Consider the following 14,045-nt stretch of genomic DNA (forward strand, 5'->3'; position numbering starts at 1 on the left):
ACCCCAAAGCTCATTATACCAGATATATCTTCTAACATTTGTACATAACTACTTTAATAAACTGGGTATACAGATTTTAAAATTTAAACATTTCAGATTTAAATATGAAATATACATGCTTAAATTGGAGAGACTTTTATCTTTATTTTTTTTTTTACTACTTACAAAAATAATACAGACTCATTGTAAAAAATTCCAACATTACAGAAATATAGAAATGTAGACAGTGAATGTCCACCGTCATCTACTATCCCTCCCTGAGGTAACCAATTTTAACAATAGTTTGGTATTTATAGCTTCACAATTTTTTCTACACATATACTAACATACGTGTTTTAACAAAATATAATCATGAACATAAAAACTGTTATACAGTTTGCATTTTGTCACTTAATAGATCTCATATACCCTTTCATGTGAGTGCATATAGATTGACCTCATTCTTTTCAGTGAGTACAGAGTATTTCATTTGATGGATGCATACCAATTTTCCAGTAACGGTGACTTGGATTACTTCAAAGCTTTCACTATTGTGAGTAACACCCCCTCACACTGAAATTCAGTTGTATACACTTTTGTGTTGTGTGAATGTTTGCATAGGTTAAGATCCAGAATTATAACTGTTAGATTAAAGATATGACTACGTAAAATTTTCTTCTAATGGTTATTACCAAGTCGTCCTCTAAAAAGTTTAGATCAATGTCTGTTTCACCAACAGTAAAAGGGTACAAATACACTTGTTTCTTCTTTTCGCCACATCTTCACATTTATTTTCCTTAAGCAAACGTTATTGAAATAGAACATTTCACTCTTGTTACATTAGAAACTTAAAATGATCGGTTATAAAATTAACATATTTTCACTCTGCCTTAAATTCTTAGTCTGAGAGGAAGCTCTAAGACTAATTCACTTCCCGAATTATTTCCCAATATAAATTAATTAGCCTGCAAAGAAGAAAAAAGTTATATCTATTTCTAGAGAAGCTACTGCTGTTAAAAAGCATGCTTATTACCCCAGTGACTTACAAACAGACACAGTAAATTCGGACTCCTCCCACTACTGGTTCCCAGGTTTGACTTTTTTAATTGCCAAAAATCATATCCATAGCCCTGAAATAAATTACACAGTAGTTAATATCAAAAAAATATTTGCTGGCATAGGCCGGCAGCTGTAGCTCCAATTAGACCCATAGCCTGGGAACTTCCATATGCCACGGGTGCAGCCCTAAAAAGTAAAAAACAAACAAAAAAGTAAACCAGCTATAATGGAAAAAAAAATTATACACATAAAAAAAATTTTGCTAAGCTTTTCTTTTAGCCAGTAGTTAAAGTATAGTTGATACAAGTTAATATTGGCAAGAAAAAGGTGAAGATAGGTCACAAAAAAAAACTGCACAGGGAGGATAATTAAATGTTGGAACAGAAGAAGCTGAACCTGCAAAAAAAAAGGACTTCTCACAAATGGAAACTTGAATAAAATCTTGCCAGCAAATCAGAAGAAAATTCCTGGGTATTCTAAAAAAAAAAAAAAAATCTATGGACATAATATCAGCAACCTCATAATAGCTGTCAACCTATTTAGATCTGACAATGTGCTTTCACATTCATTAAATCTCTTTAACTCTTAGAACAGCCCTGGGAGGAATCCATCAGTATTCCAGTTTTACAAATGAGAGAGAAACCAGTTCCCTCAGAAGTGAGGAAGTTGTCCTGCAGCCCCCTCTCCACACACACGCACGCATGCACGCACGCACGCAGGCATGCACGCGTGTGCGGCACGGCTACTTGAAAGTAAGGCCCAGGGAAGAGCAGCATGGGCATCACTTGGGAGCCTAGTAGTAAAATAGTCTCAGGGTGGGTCTGAATCTCAGCCGGCATTTAACAAGACCACTGGCCTCTTGCCCCTGCCCACTAATCTGCCTGTACCTTAACTCTTAGAAGCCCCTTGTTCACTAGCCAGTTCTGGGTTTACCAAGAGGGAAAGTCTCTTCCACAGCTGCTGTGGAAGCCTCTCAAGAATGCCTGGGGAAGGAAGCAGCCTGAGGAAAAAAGGACCATCAAAGGCCATGTTTAGAAAAGTCAGCAGCAGGTTATTATGTCACATGAAAACCATCATGGTGTACAAAGATACTGTACTTTTCCAAACAGAAGCTGACCAATAGTATCAGGGTAGTGGAGGCAAGCCTGCAGCCTGCCTGCTGCATGCTTAGTCCTGACAAGCAGCTGCTTGCTTTTCTCTAGGCAGTAGCTGAGCGATGGCAAGAGTCAAGGTTTCAGAGAATGCTCCAAGATCCTCCCCCATGATCGCAAACTAGCTTTGGGCTTCCTTTCCTCAGGACTAACTGGGGCAGCTGCAGGAAAGCATGTATTAAGATCCCATGCTTCTGCACCAATGTTATCATTGTTGCCTATGTGAGGAAAAAAAATCAAAATAATACAAATCTGAGATCAGAGGAATCAAAGCACTTGTTCAAGGAATACCGTGGAGCTAGCCCAGCCCAACAGAATCAGGTGGGCATATGACCTAATTTTTGCTCATTTTCATGTTCACTGAACCCCAACTGTCATCATCCAGGTCAGCCCCTGCAAAGGGCATTTTAGATCCAGTTTCTAAAATAGGTGTTTTAACTCAGCAACTCTCCACAGCTTCAAAGGCAAGGTCAGTTGTGTGTAGGAACAGTCTCAGAGGTAACAAAGATAGGGGTAAAGAGGGAGGGCTTTGGGGTGGGCAGCAATAGTAAGCAGTCAGGGCTGTTAGCTACACCATCACCACCTAAGAGCAGAATAACTGAAAGCCCCAAGATACCCACGCACAAAAACAACCAAGGCACCTGTTGGCCTCCACTTCACTCCTCCACCTCGCTCTAGCCCTAAGAGAGAAGCAGCAACTGCTTGTGGCTTATGGTCATCTGGAACCACACAGCTGTGCCCTGTCAACTCGATAGTCATGTACCCACAGAACCACAAGCTGTATGGTTCCTAATGGTACCACAGGACAAGAGGTGAGGATACAGTTCAGGCAATCTGAAGTTGGGAGTGGGAAGAGGAGCAAGGATGGAGAGGGACAAAGGTTACTGAATGATGGTCCTAAAATAACAGTCTGACAAGTTCATCAAACTAAATTTTATGGGGACCACTGGGAGAAAAGGCTGTTGTTGTTGTTTTTTAAGGTACTGCTCTCTTCCAAGCTGACTACAGCTATGACTCTTGGCTACAGCAACACCAGGTATACTTCTGTGCTCAGTGTCATGTTTTGTGCATGAAGACTCCCTGGGAGGAGTACAAGATAAAGAGCAAGAATAGGCTGTGGAGTTAAGACAGCCAAGGTCTGAATCCCAGCTCAGTCGCCTACTGACTATATAACCACCTCTCTTAGCATCAGTTTTCTGAGTTCAAAGTGAGGATAGTAACAATACCTAAAGGAGGGTGGTGTGAAACTTAAATGAGGGAGTTCCTCTCGTGGCTCAGCGGTAACCAACCCAACCGGGATCCATGAGGATATGGGTTTGATTCCTGGCCTCACTCAGTGGGTTAAGGATCCGGCATTGCCACGAGCTGTGGTGTAGGTCTCAGATGAGGCTTGGATCCTGAGTTGCTGTGGCTGTGGCGTAGGCCAGCAGCTGTAGCTCTGACAAGGTCCCTAGCCTGGGAACTAAAAAGAAAAAAAAAAAGAAAGAAAGAAAGAAAAGAAACTTAAATGAGACAACATGTGTACATGTTTAGCACAGTACATAGCAAAAAGCTCAATAAATGTTAGCCATTATTACCACTACAATTTATTATTATTTCTAGTATTATCTGGAGAGTAAGATTAGGTCAGGAAACACTGATAACAAAGGCTGGAAAGGGGTGGTTTCAATAAGCATACCATCTGGAAATGCTAAATGGCACAAATCTACAGTGCACGGGAAAAGAAGAAACTTAAAAGGTAAGAGAACAAATAGTCAAGATCGAATCCTTGGGTATTTTAATTTTTAACAATAAAATGATATATATATATATATATATATATATTTTTGTCCTTTCTGGGGCCGCTCCCGCAGCATATGGAGGTTCCCAGGGTAGGGGTCTAATTGGAGCTGTAGCCACTGGCCTACGCAACAGCCACAGCAATGTGGGATCTGAGCCGCGTCTGCAACCTACACCACAGCTCACTGCAACGCCAGATCCTTAACACACTGAGCAAGGCCAGGGATCAAACCCGCAACCTCATGGTTCCTAGTCAGATTCGTTAACCACTGAGCCACAACGGGAACTCCAACAATAAAATGACCTTAATTACATAAGAAAAACACTTCAGCCTAATGACACCATTAGCATCATATCCTTCAGAAACTATCCACACCAGAGTTCCCACTGTGGCACAACTGGATCAGCAGTGGGATCCCTGGTCCGGCACAGTGGGTTAGGGATCCAGTGTTGCTGCAGCTATAGGTTGCAACTATAGCTTGGATCTGATCCCTGGCCTGGGAACTACTCCACATGCCACAGGGCAACCAAAAAAGAAAAAGAAAAAGAAAGAAAGAAAGGAATGAACAAACAAACTACCAACACCTTGGCAGTGTTCTATCTCTTGATTTGGGTGGTAGTTACATGAGCAATCATAATTATTCACAATGCAAGGTTATATTATTAAATGTCAAACTTTTCAATGTCTGTTTTACTTCACACATTTTTTTTAAGTTTTGTTTTTAAGTGCCAGTACCTTTAATGGGTCATCTGAACTCACAGGGAGAAGACCAGAAGCACCACTAAAGGAACAGAGATCGAAAGGACAGAGAAGAACTAGGATGGGAAGTCAGAAACTGTAGTAAGCTCAGCACAAGAAGCAATCCTCAAATCCAGATGAACATACGGAATTCCTTCTCAGGATTCCTCCAAAAGAGAATGTGACTAAGTTGGGGGTGGGGGGGAACAGCCATTTGGTTTCACAAAGTGTTGTTCCAAGATTTTCCAGTATATTTAAACCTCAACTATGAATGAAGGGACAGAGAAGGAGAAATATCTACAGCTCTACTCCAGGTTTAGGGGGAGAGATAAGGTGCATAAACTTAAAATCTAATCTAAAAAGAGAGACTGTTTTATAGACTAGGAAAGCAAAGCATTACAAACATTCTCTGTGATAAAATGAGAGAGGGTGGAATTGACTCCCTAAAAGTCTAAGAGGAGATATCCACATTGTGAATTTATTCTTCTGGAAGTGTCCTTCAAAACCAGAGAAAAATGTGGTGGCCAATTAAGAAGCCCTGTGGGCTTGCTGAGATAACTGCTGGGAGGAAGGAAACCAAGATTTGGAAAATCTGAACAACCAAAAATACCAACCCTAAAGATCTACACTGCCCAATCTCTGACACTAACTTTTTACTTCTTGCCCTCCCCAACCACCCTCCCCCTTTTAAAGGGGAACAGAAGTTAAAGTAAAATCCACGTTGTGGACCTGATTCAATAAACTTCCAAACAAGGGGGCAGCTCTCACTCCATACCTCTACTGAGAACTGCTGTAAAAAGGAAGCTGACATAAAACCTGGCCCTGTCCTGCAACTAAACAATGGAGCCCAGAGAAGAGGTTTAGTGTGCAGCAGCGGGAATATGATGCATAGTATAACAAACCCCACTGACAACACTGAAGCTTTTTTTCCCTACCAACACAGCAGTCTGGACATGAAGTAAAAACTAACAGATACTCTGAGAACAACAGCGGGACAGACCGTTTTCCCAGGGAAACTTAGTTTGAAAAAACATAGTCCCAAATTTCAAGCCTAGACTGTATTCCAAACAAAGGGGCAGTGATAACAGCCACAAGTCCAACTTTAGACTCAGTAGTTGACAGAGAAGTTATAGAGATTAGGTTGAAGCCTCATTTCTAGGAATGTTTTCTCGTTAGTCAAGAGACGAGGACTTCCAGCTGTGGCACAGCGGGTTAATGATCCAGCTTGTCTCTGTGGCATTGCCTCTTTGGTCCCCAGCCCAGTGCAGTGGGTTCAGGATCCAACATGGCTTTAGCAGTGGTGTAGGTTGCAGAAGAAGCTCAGATTTGATCCCTGGCCCAGAAACTTTCATTTGCCTAGAGTGTGGCCAAAAAAGGTTAAAAAAAAAGAAAAAAAGAAAAAGAAAAAAGAAAGAAAAGAAAAGAAATGAAAATACACAGATAACAAATGGAAGAGAGAAGTGAGGTCAAAGAAATACCAATGGCTCCAAAGACATTCAAAATACTGGCAAGAAATAAGACAGTGGCTCTTCGATCCTACAGGGGAAACTTGCCCTAAATTGCAAGCTGAGAGAGGTAAAAGAAACTTGGACAGCAGCAATGCTGTTAGACTCTGAAATGAGTGAGGCCAAGTACACGAGGGGATGCTTTGCAAGACAACTTAAAGCCTGAAGAAGCTGAGCTATTTTAGACAGCGAAGCAAGAGGTGCTGGGCTGGGGAAGAGAAGAATTCTCTCTCTCCAGTGAGACTCACTTTGAAGGCTGAGGGCAGCTGCAGGCACCGGAAGGAGAAGGAAATGGAGATCAAAGGGACAAGACCAGAACACCTCACACTTTTCATTGTACACCACCTGTTCTGAGGATCTCAAGACACTTCACAAGCCTTAACTGAAGAATACATCAGAGATAGGAAACTCAACAAAAACTTGCCCAAGTTCATTTGCAAAGGCAGGTGAGGGGCAGGGCTGCTAGCCACAGAGATCTCTACTCTCGGTCATCTATTCTAGGTGGAGAGCCCAGAGAGTGTGTGTTCAACACTAAAAACTCCTGGTTCCTATGAGTCCCAAGGACAGTGGGTAGTGGAACGGTGACATAAAGAGCTGCCCAGGACTCAGGGATATTATCATAAAGTTTCCTATCCCTGCCCCCAAGGGAAATTCCTGCTGATCCTACTGGATCCAAGCCCCATTGGCAAACTACACCACAGCTTGCAGCAACACCAAATCCTTAACCCACTGAGTGAGGCGAGGGATCGAACCTGCATCCTCACAGATGCTACATCTGGTTCTTAGCCCACTGAGCCACAAGAGGAACGCTGGAATGTGTATTTCTTAAATGTTGCACAGGTATTCTAATGTCTCACTGCCCTCCTGACTCCTCCCCCTAGTTGAGCACCATCAAGCTAGAGTCAGTGATCCATAAACACTTTGAAAATGAATATGACTCCCCACTACCAAATAGGCAGAATAATAAGTCTAATAAAGAGTCTAATGCCTGGAGTTCCCTTCGTCGCTCAGTGGTTAACAAACCCAAACAGGATCCATGAGGATGTAGGTTTGATCCCTGGCCTCCCTCAGTTGGGTTAAAGATATGGCATTGCCATGAGCTGTGGTGTAGGTCACAGATGTGGCTCAGATCCCAGGTTGTTGTGGCTGTGGCGTAGGCCAGCAGCTGTAGCTCCCATTCGACCCCTAGCCTGGGAACTTCCATATGCCGCAGGTGCAGCCCTTAAAAAAAAAAGAGAGAGTCTCATACCTGAGCTCAAACAGTAAGCAAAAGCTGAAATTATATTACTGTCAGTTTTTTCTTCTCTATGAAACTCACCTGCACAAAGTTTTTTTGGCTATACCTGCATCACATGGATGTGCCTGGGCCAGGGACTGAACCCAAGCAACCCAAGCCTGCTGCAGTGATAACTCTGGATCTTTAACCCACTGTGCCAAAGAGAACTCCCACAAACTCTTCTTAAAGCCACATATTAAAAGACTCAAAGCATCGCCATAAAATCAGGCAGGCAGGAGAAAAATTGGGGGAAAAAATGAAGGGGAATGAGTTAGACTTATAAAAACTGAGAACCAGAAAAAAGAAAGTTACAGTCACCTTGCCCACTGTTTCCAAAGAGATAGCATATTACTCAGATTGGATCAGTGGCTATTAACGAGGAAGATGATTTCAAAAGCTCCTTCACTGACTTTTTCAAAAGCTAACAACGCCTCAGCACAGGCAATGCTTTTGTATCCCTAACTTAAATCTTGCCTGCTCAGCTTTGGTCCATTTCTGTCCTTTGTTAAAATGAAAAACAACCCAGTTCCTTCCACATAAAAATCCTTCAGAAACTTTAAGAGGGGGAGGGTCAGCTACCAAAAGCACACACAGTTGCTTCCTAAGGACAACACAGCCTCAACTGAGATGAGAGAAAGAACTGACAATTGCACAGGATTTGAAGTTGAAGGGTGTTTACAACTGATAACTTTGAGTTATACTTCATCAAGACTCAGCAGATTTGGCATAAAACCTCAAATTAGTCTCTTCCAATTCTATTACACCGCAGAGACTTCCCTCCCTTTGAGAAAATTTGATAAAAATCCCAGCTCTCATCTACTCTCTCTAATAATTTAAATCCCAATTTCTACAGGCTCTCACTTCGGCTTTTAGCCATATTTTAACCGTATTTTAAACTGGTCTCTCCTGAATTAAAAAGCCTTTAACAAGCACTTCTTTCTGCATATATGTATTTCCCTTCTCTCTAAGGCCCTTCGCAACTAAATAGGCTGCATCACTATTCCTTTATACATATATATATATTTGTCTTTTTAGGGCCACATTTATGGCATATGGAGGTTCCCAGGCTAGGGGCTGAATCAGGGCTGCAGCCACCAGCCTATGCCACAGTCACAGCAGCGCCAGATCTGAGCCGTATCTGCCACCTATATCACAGCTCATGGCAACATCGGATCCTTAACCCACTGAGCAAGGCCAGGGATCAAACCTGCATCCATGGATACTAGTCAGATTTGTTTCCGCTGAGCCATGATGGGAACTCCTTTTTAAAAATATTTTATTATTCCTACTTTTGATTTCTCTTCTAAAGAAGTCACAAACTTCTCCTGACCATTTGCTTGTCTTTTGGAATTACACGTTTATCCTCACTACATCTGACATCTTTAAATTGTTCTCATTGATTTACTCATTTGGTATTTACTGCATACTTGGCACTGTACTAAGCAGTGTGATGTAAAGGAAACAAAGAACATGGCCCCTGATCTTAAGAAATGAAGACATACATAAAAGAACAATTAGAGTTTGGTTCCAAGGTAGCGTGGCTAGTCAGAGAAGTCCTTGTGGCTCCAATAAATATAGAGGTAGATCTAAAAATAAATGGAGAGTTTGGAAAAAAGGCTACTTCAGACAGAAGAAGAGTTATGATTAAAAGTAGAAGGCCATATGAGGTAAGAGCTGTATAAAGGCCCTCTGTCACTTCCTTCTTTGCCCACCCCACAAAAAGCATGTGTCTTTTGGTCTTCAAATTTTGTTCCAGAGTTAGTTATTGATGAATCACAAGCTCTCTGTTATCATGATTATCCACAGCTACCACGTATTAGAGCAACTCACAGTGCCTTCCATACCAGGTCTTATGTTGCTTACCATGAGACAGGTTTTATTTATTTATTTTTAAATTTTTCTTTTTTTCTTTTTTTGGCCAAGCCCACTGCATGCATAAGTTCCCAGGCCAGGGATCAAACCCACACCACAGAAGTAACCAAGCTGGCTTTTAGAATCATCTTAGATAGTCTCCAATAAGGAGTGTGAGGCACCTGCAAGGTTCCAGGCACACAAAGGCAGTTACTACTTTGGGGTGCTAAAGATAGGCACCAGGACTCTTGCTCTGTCGGACTATTCAAGGGTCATTTAACTTCAGCTAAGTATTTCCTTGATTCACAGCTCTAGGACAAACAAAGCCATTTAAAGAGTCTGAGGCACTGAATTCCTACTTGAAGCAGGGATGTTTAATGGTGATGCCAAGGATTCCCCTTTTCACTGTTTTCCTGGAGAGATTCTTCTCTTCTCTTGCCTCAGGACTCATCCTTTCCTCTGTTTTTTTTTTTTTTTTTTTTTTTTTTTCCCTAATTCCCATAAGCTGATTTAGGTTCCTTTCCCTGTGTTCCATTAACAGCTTTACACATACTTCTAGGACAGCACTTACCACACCATGTTGTAATTATTTGTTTACATGTCTGACTAGCCACAAGGTCTTTGATGGCAAGGATAATGTTTTATTCATCACTGATTTTACACATAATAAGCACACAATAAAGTCTGTTGAATGTGTTAATGGTGAATGACGTGGCAAATTGTAGAGAATGGTGATCGTATCTTCTGGATTCCAGACCAAAATTACAGTAAGTATTAATACTGAAGCTTAAACACCTGTCACACATTTCTATTATCTACACCATTCTTGGTCAGAAAAAGAGGCCAAAGATATGAGAATATGGCTCTAAAGCACTGATTGTTGCCAAGTCACCAGCCCAAAATATGAAAGCTTACAATTCTAAAAAGGATCCAACAAAACAAACAAGTGAACAGAGCCAAATCTAAGTCAGTGTCTATGTTTCAGTCTCATTCTCCTGCCTCTGGAGACTATGAACAATGATTGTTCCTCCTGTGGTGCAACAGGATCGGCGGTGACTTGGTTGCCACTGGGACAAGGGTTTGATTCCTGGCCTGGCACAGTGGGTTAGGGACCTTGCATTTCTGCAGCTGTCGCTTAGGTCAAGACTGTGGCTCCAATCTAATCCCTGGCCTGGGAGCTCCATATGCCGCAGGGCAGCCAAAAATGACCAAAAAAAAAAAAAGAAAGAAAAAAGAAAAAGGGCCTTTGGAAGAGACACTATTTCCACAGCGGTGGAACCCTGTAGCCAATTTTGATTCCTGATGAAATACACAGGAAAGGTGTTTACCTTCTGACCAAATCCAACTAAGGTTCTGCTAAGGGACAGGGATCTAAGCTAAGTCCTCCCAGAACTCTGCCATGCTGTACATTAGCATTCTCAGTCATTCCTCATTGGTTTTACTTATTTCCGAAGAGAGATAGGCAAGGCAGCAAAATGCTGCTGTCTCAAATGCCTCTCCCTATAGCATTCCTGCACCACACAAGGCTACTGTGTTCACAGGCTGCTAATACAACACAATCGTCTAATCTGATCCTGTGGGAACAAGGCCCTAGGTTCCCTCAGGGATTAAATAAATTTAGTCTACTTCTGTATTCCCAAACCTGTGGGGCTTTACAAAGTTGAAGAAAGTGTAAAAAACAACACCCAAACAGGTGAGGGGATGGAGAGGGACTTGTTCTCTGAGGAACTGAGGCAGCAGGGTGGGATGTGGCTTTTGGCAATGAGCAACGTTCACGGGCAAACTAGAATTGCTTGACTGGCAGATAATTGGCCCCTTGCATGTTATCATTCCTAAGAAGCCAAGAAGCTCCAGTTAAATTAATTCAGGTCTCTTAAAGAGACAAATAAGTTTGTTTTAACCCCAGCCCAGAGTATTCACCAAGCCAATTCCTCCCATTAGATGTTTTAGCATATTTCCTTCTGCTACCACTGCCTTATATAACCCCAGCTGTGACACTAACACTTGTGGCTACAAGTAGTGACAACTCAGCCCTTCACAGGGTATATGGTCCCACTATCCTCTTCCAAGAAGGTAAACTGAGTCATAACATATCAACTGGCTTCCCCAAGCACAGACTTAGTTTGTAGTGTGGCCACAATTGAACCCATGTTGCCTTCCTTGTGTTCTCTTTTCATGGATGAATCTCAGCATGCTCTTTTCCCTTTAATCTAAAACCAAATCACTCCTTTCTTGAGGGGCAGAGATGGGCACACCTGGGCCTTTCAAGCCAACATGAAATGAGCTTTTCTAGTTCTCTTCTTTCCCAGGAAAGAGCAAGGTAAAAGACATACAAATAGCAGAGGAGGGAAGGGGAGGAAAGGGCTGGTTCCCAATACTAGTTCTCACCTTGGAGCTGAGGTCCTCTCGCCGGTTTCCTGCCTTACTCCTGCGTAATTTGATGGACGGGGATCGCAGAAGGTTCTTGATCCGGCTGGTAATGGTTGACCCTTCGACAGCCATCATGATGTGGCGCCCGGGGGTCAGTTCTTGGGCCCAATCCTGGGACTAGTCTCAACAGCAGCACTGCTTTCCCACTCCACGAGGCCTTCCAGTATGCCCTCTCACTGACCTGAGATGGCAGAGGCCACCTTAACTTCTGCCTAGCCCTGTCTGAAGCTCTTATTTCTAGGTATTACCCTCTCCCTTCTCATCCCGCCGCCAAGCCCTGCGCGGTTTCTTACAAAGCCTGAAGGACAGACTCATGAAAAAGAGAGTTAAAAAGTCTCAGCTGTGAAGAAATGCAAGGCCCACACCTGCCAGAAGCGTTCAACTGAAAGGATGGGATGGGCCCTAGAAGGGTTAGTGGCCGGTCTGATTCCCGTTAATTCCCAACTGTTCTCATGGCAACTGCAGCGTCCAAAGAAGGAGGCCACCAAGGAGTCCCGCAGGGGGCCTGGGCACCTGCGCTGGCGCCCGCAGGGGGACTCAGGTCGGCGGGTCGCCTTGTGGCCCTGCAACACGTTCTGCCACAGGAGCCTCCCTCCCCCACCCACGACCCTCCTGAGCTCGCTCTCGGCCCTCCACAGGAGCCCTAGACCTTTTTCACTTTCAGCTCCCTCAGAAGCCCCTGCCACTCGCCAGCGCCCCCGCTCGGGCCCAGGCTCACCAGCCCCCGGGCGCCGGGGCCGCCCGGCTCACAGCGCCCTCAGGCATCGCGCTCAGCGATTTCAGCTCCACCGGGGCAGCGGCAGCAGAAGCTATGGTGGCACGAGCGGCTCAAAACGCGAACTACCGCCAGGGCTCAGCTTTGGGCTGGGTAGGAGGAGCCGAGGCAGGGGGTGCGGTCTGTACGCATGAGGGCGTTTCTAGAGTGGACGGCTACGGCTTGTGGGGGCGGGGCAACGAAACAGCCCAGGAAGTAAAGGGCAGGGACCCAAGAACCACGGATTCACCACCAAGCAGTCGTGGGTATTGTTCCTAGAAGAAGGTCTGCAGAACGCGGCTTCAGAATTGAGAAAATCAAGCCTTTTATGGTATTATCAGGCCTGGTCACCCCCAGAGAAATGCACTTCCCAGAGCCCCAACTAGACGGTAGCCACGCCCCCAAGGTACTACAATTGGCATTAGATAGGCCCCAGGGACCAGCGGGGAAACTAACTTCCAGCTCAGAATTACAAGAGTGAGGTACAGCCAAAAGGCTCTGTTCCCATGGACCCCCCAAGCGCTGGGATTTAAAGCGGTTAAAATAGTTTCTGCTCGCCGCCTGTCCAGCACGTTGACCTACGTGGAAATGAGTAACTCTTTTGATCGCTGAGAAGTGTACTGAACTAGGCAACACAATTGGCCCCCACAGAATAAAGGGGAGGGAGCTGATGGCCTAGAAGAGATTTCGGAGAGCTGAAGTGTGTCGATGTGCCTATGGGAAATAATGTTTCATGGTTTCTTTAGCCTCCAATGTCCCATCGAGTTCTCATCCAGAGTAATACAGGACTTTGTTCCTCCAGATCTTTCCATATTCCTGTCAAAATTTACTTCTGAAATCTTTTCCCTTTGGCGAGGTCACTTCTAAGCTTGCTGGCACTAGATTTAATAGTTTTAATAGCACATGGGACAGGGGGTGTGGTGGAGCATGCACAGAAATACTTTACAGAGTACTTCATATGTACCTCAGCCTAAGTTTATTTTCTAGGAACCTTCCCGAATCACTGCTACTTTGAGAAATTACCTTACAAAGAGGTTAGCCTATGCCCAAAGACTTGGGCCCCAGAAAAACAGAACACTGATGTATCTTATCCAATCCAGGTCCTTGGAACCCTTGGGGGAGATGACAAGTTAGCAAGAGGGAAAGATTCCTAAACCGATTGAAATGAAGGCTCTTGTACAGACAAACGGCAAAACAGGTATGTACTTGTGTGTACCGCAGCAGGTATTAAAATGAGAACTGTAAAGCTAACAAATTGACACAAAGATCAGGAAAGTCATCTCCTAGAAGACCAAATGGCAATGGCTACTGGAAGTATGAGGCTTCTTCCTTCCCTTCAACCATGTACTGCTGATGTAATGAAATATAAAATGGAGTTTTCACATTTCTCAAATCTGGAGGAGGCAGCAAGAGTCATTAGCCACAACAGTAAGAAAAGGGATTGGTTCCTCAACTCCTTGCTAGCCTGTGATTTTTTCTTTTTTGGCGGGGTGGGGAAGAGAACTCAATATAACAATGCTAG

The 14,045-nt window shown here is 43.7% G+C and overlaps 1 protein-coding gene across 1 annotated transcript in view; it reads right to left on the reverse strand.

The window, feature by feature from the left end:
- Nucleotides 1-13,630, reverse strand: part of MAPKBP1 (mitogen-activated protein kinase binding protein 1) — a 55,550-nt gene extending 41,920 nt beyond the window's left edge. Inside the window, 2 exon segments of the mRNA XM_021097365.1 lie at nucleotides 11,728-11,950; nucleotides 12,488-13,630. Coding sequence (XP_020953024.1) covers nucleotides 11,728-11,844 — 117 coding nt within the window. The 5' untranslated portion in view covers nucleotides 11,845-11,950; nucleotides 12,488-13,630.

The sequence above is a fragment of the Sus scrofa genome, chromosome 1 (assembly GCF_000003025.6).
Source record: "Sus scrofa isolate TJ Tabasco breed Duroc chromosome 1, Sscrofa11.1, whole genome shotgun sequence".
NCBI classification, from domain to species: domain Eukaryota; kingdom Metazoa; phylum Chordata; class Mammalia; order Artiodactyla; family Suidae; genus Sus; species Sus scrofa.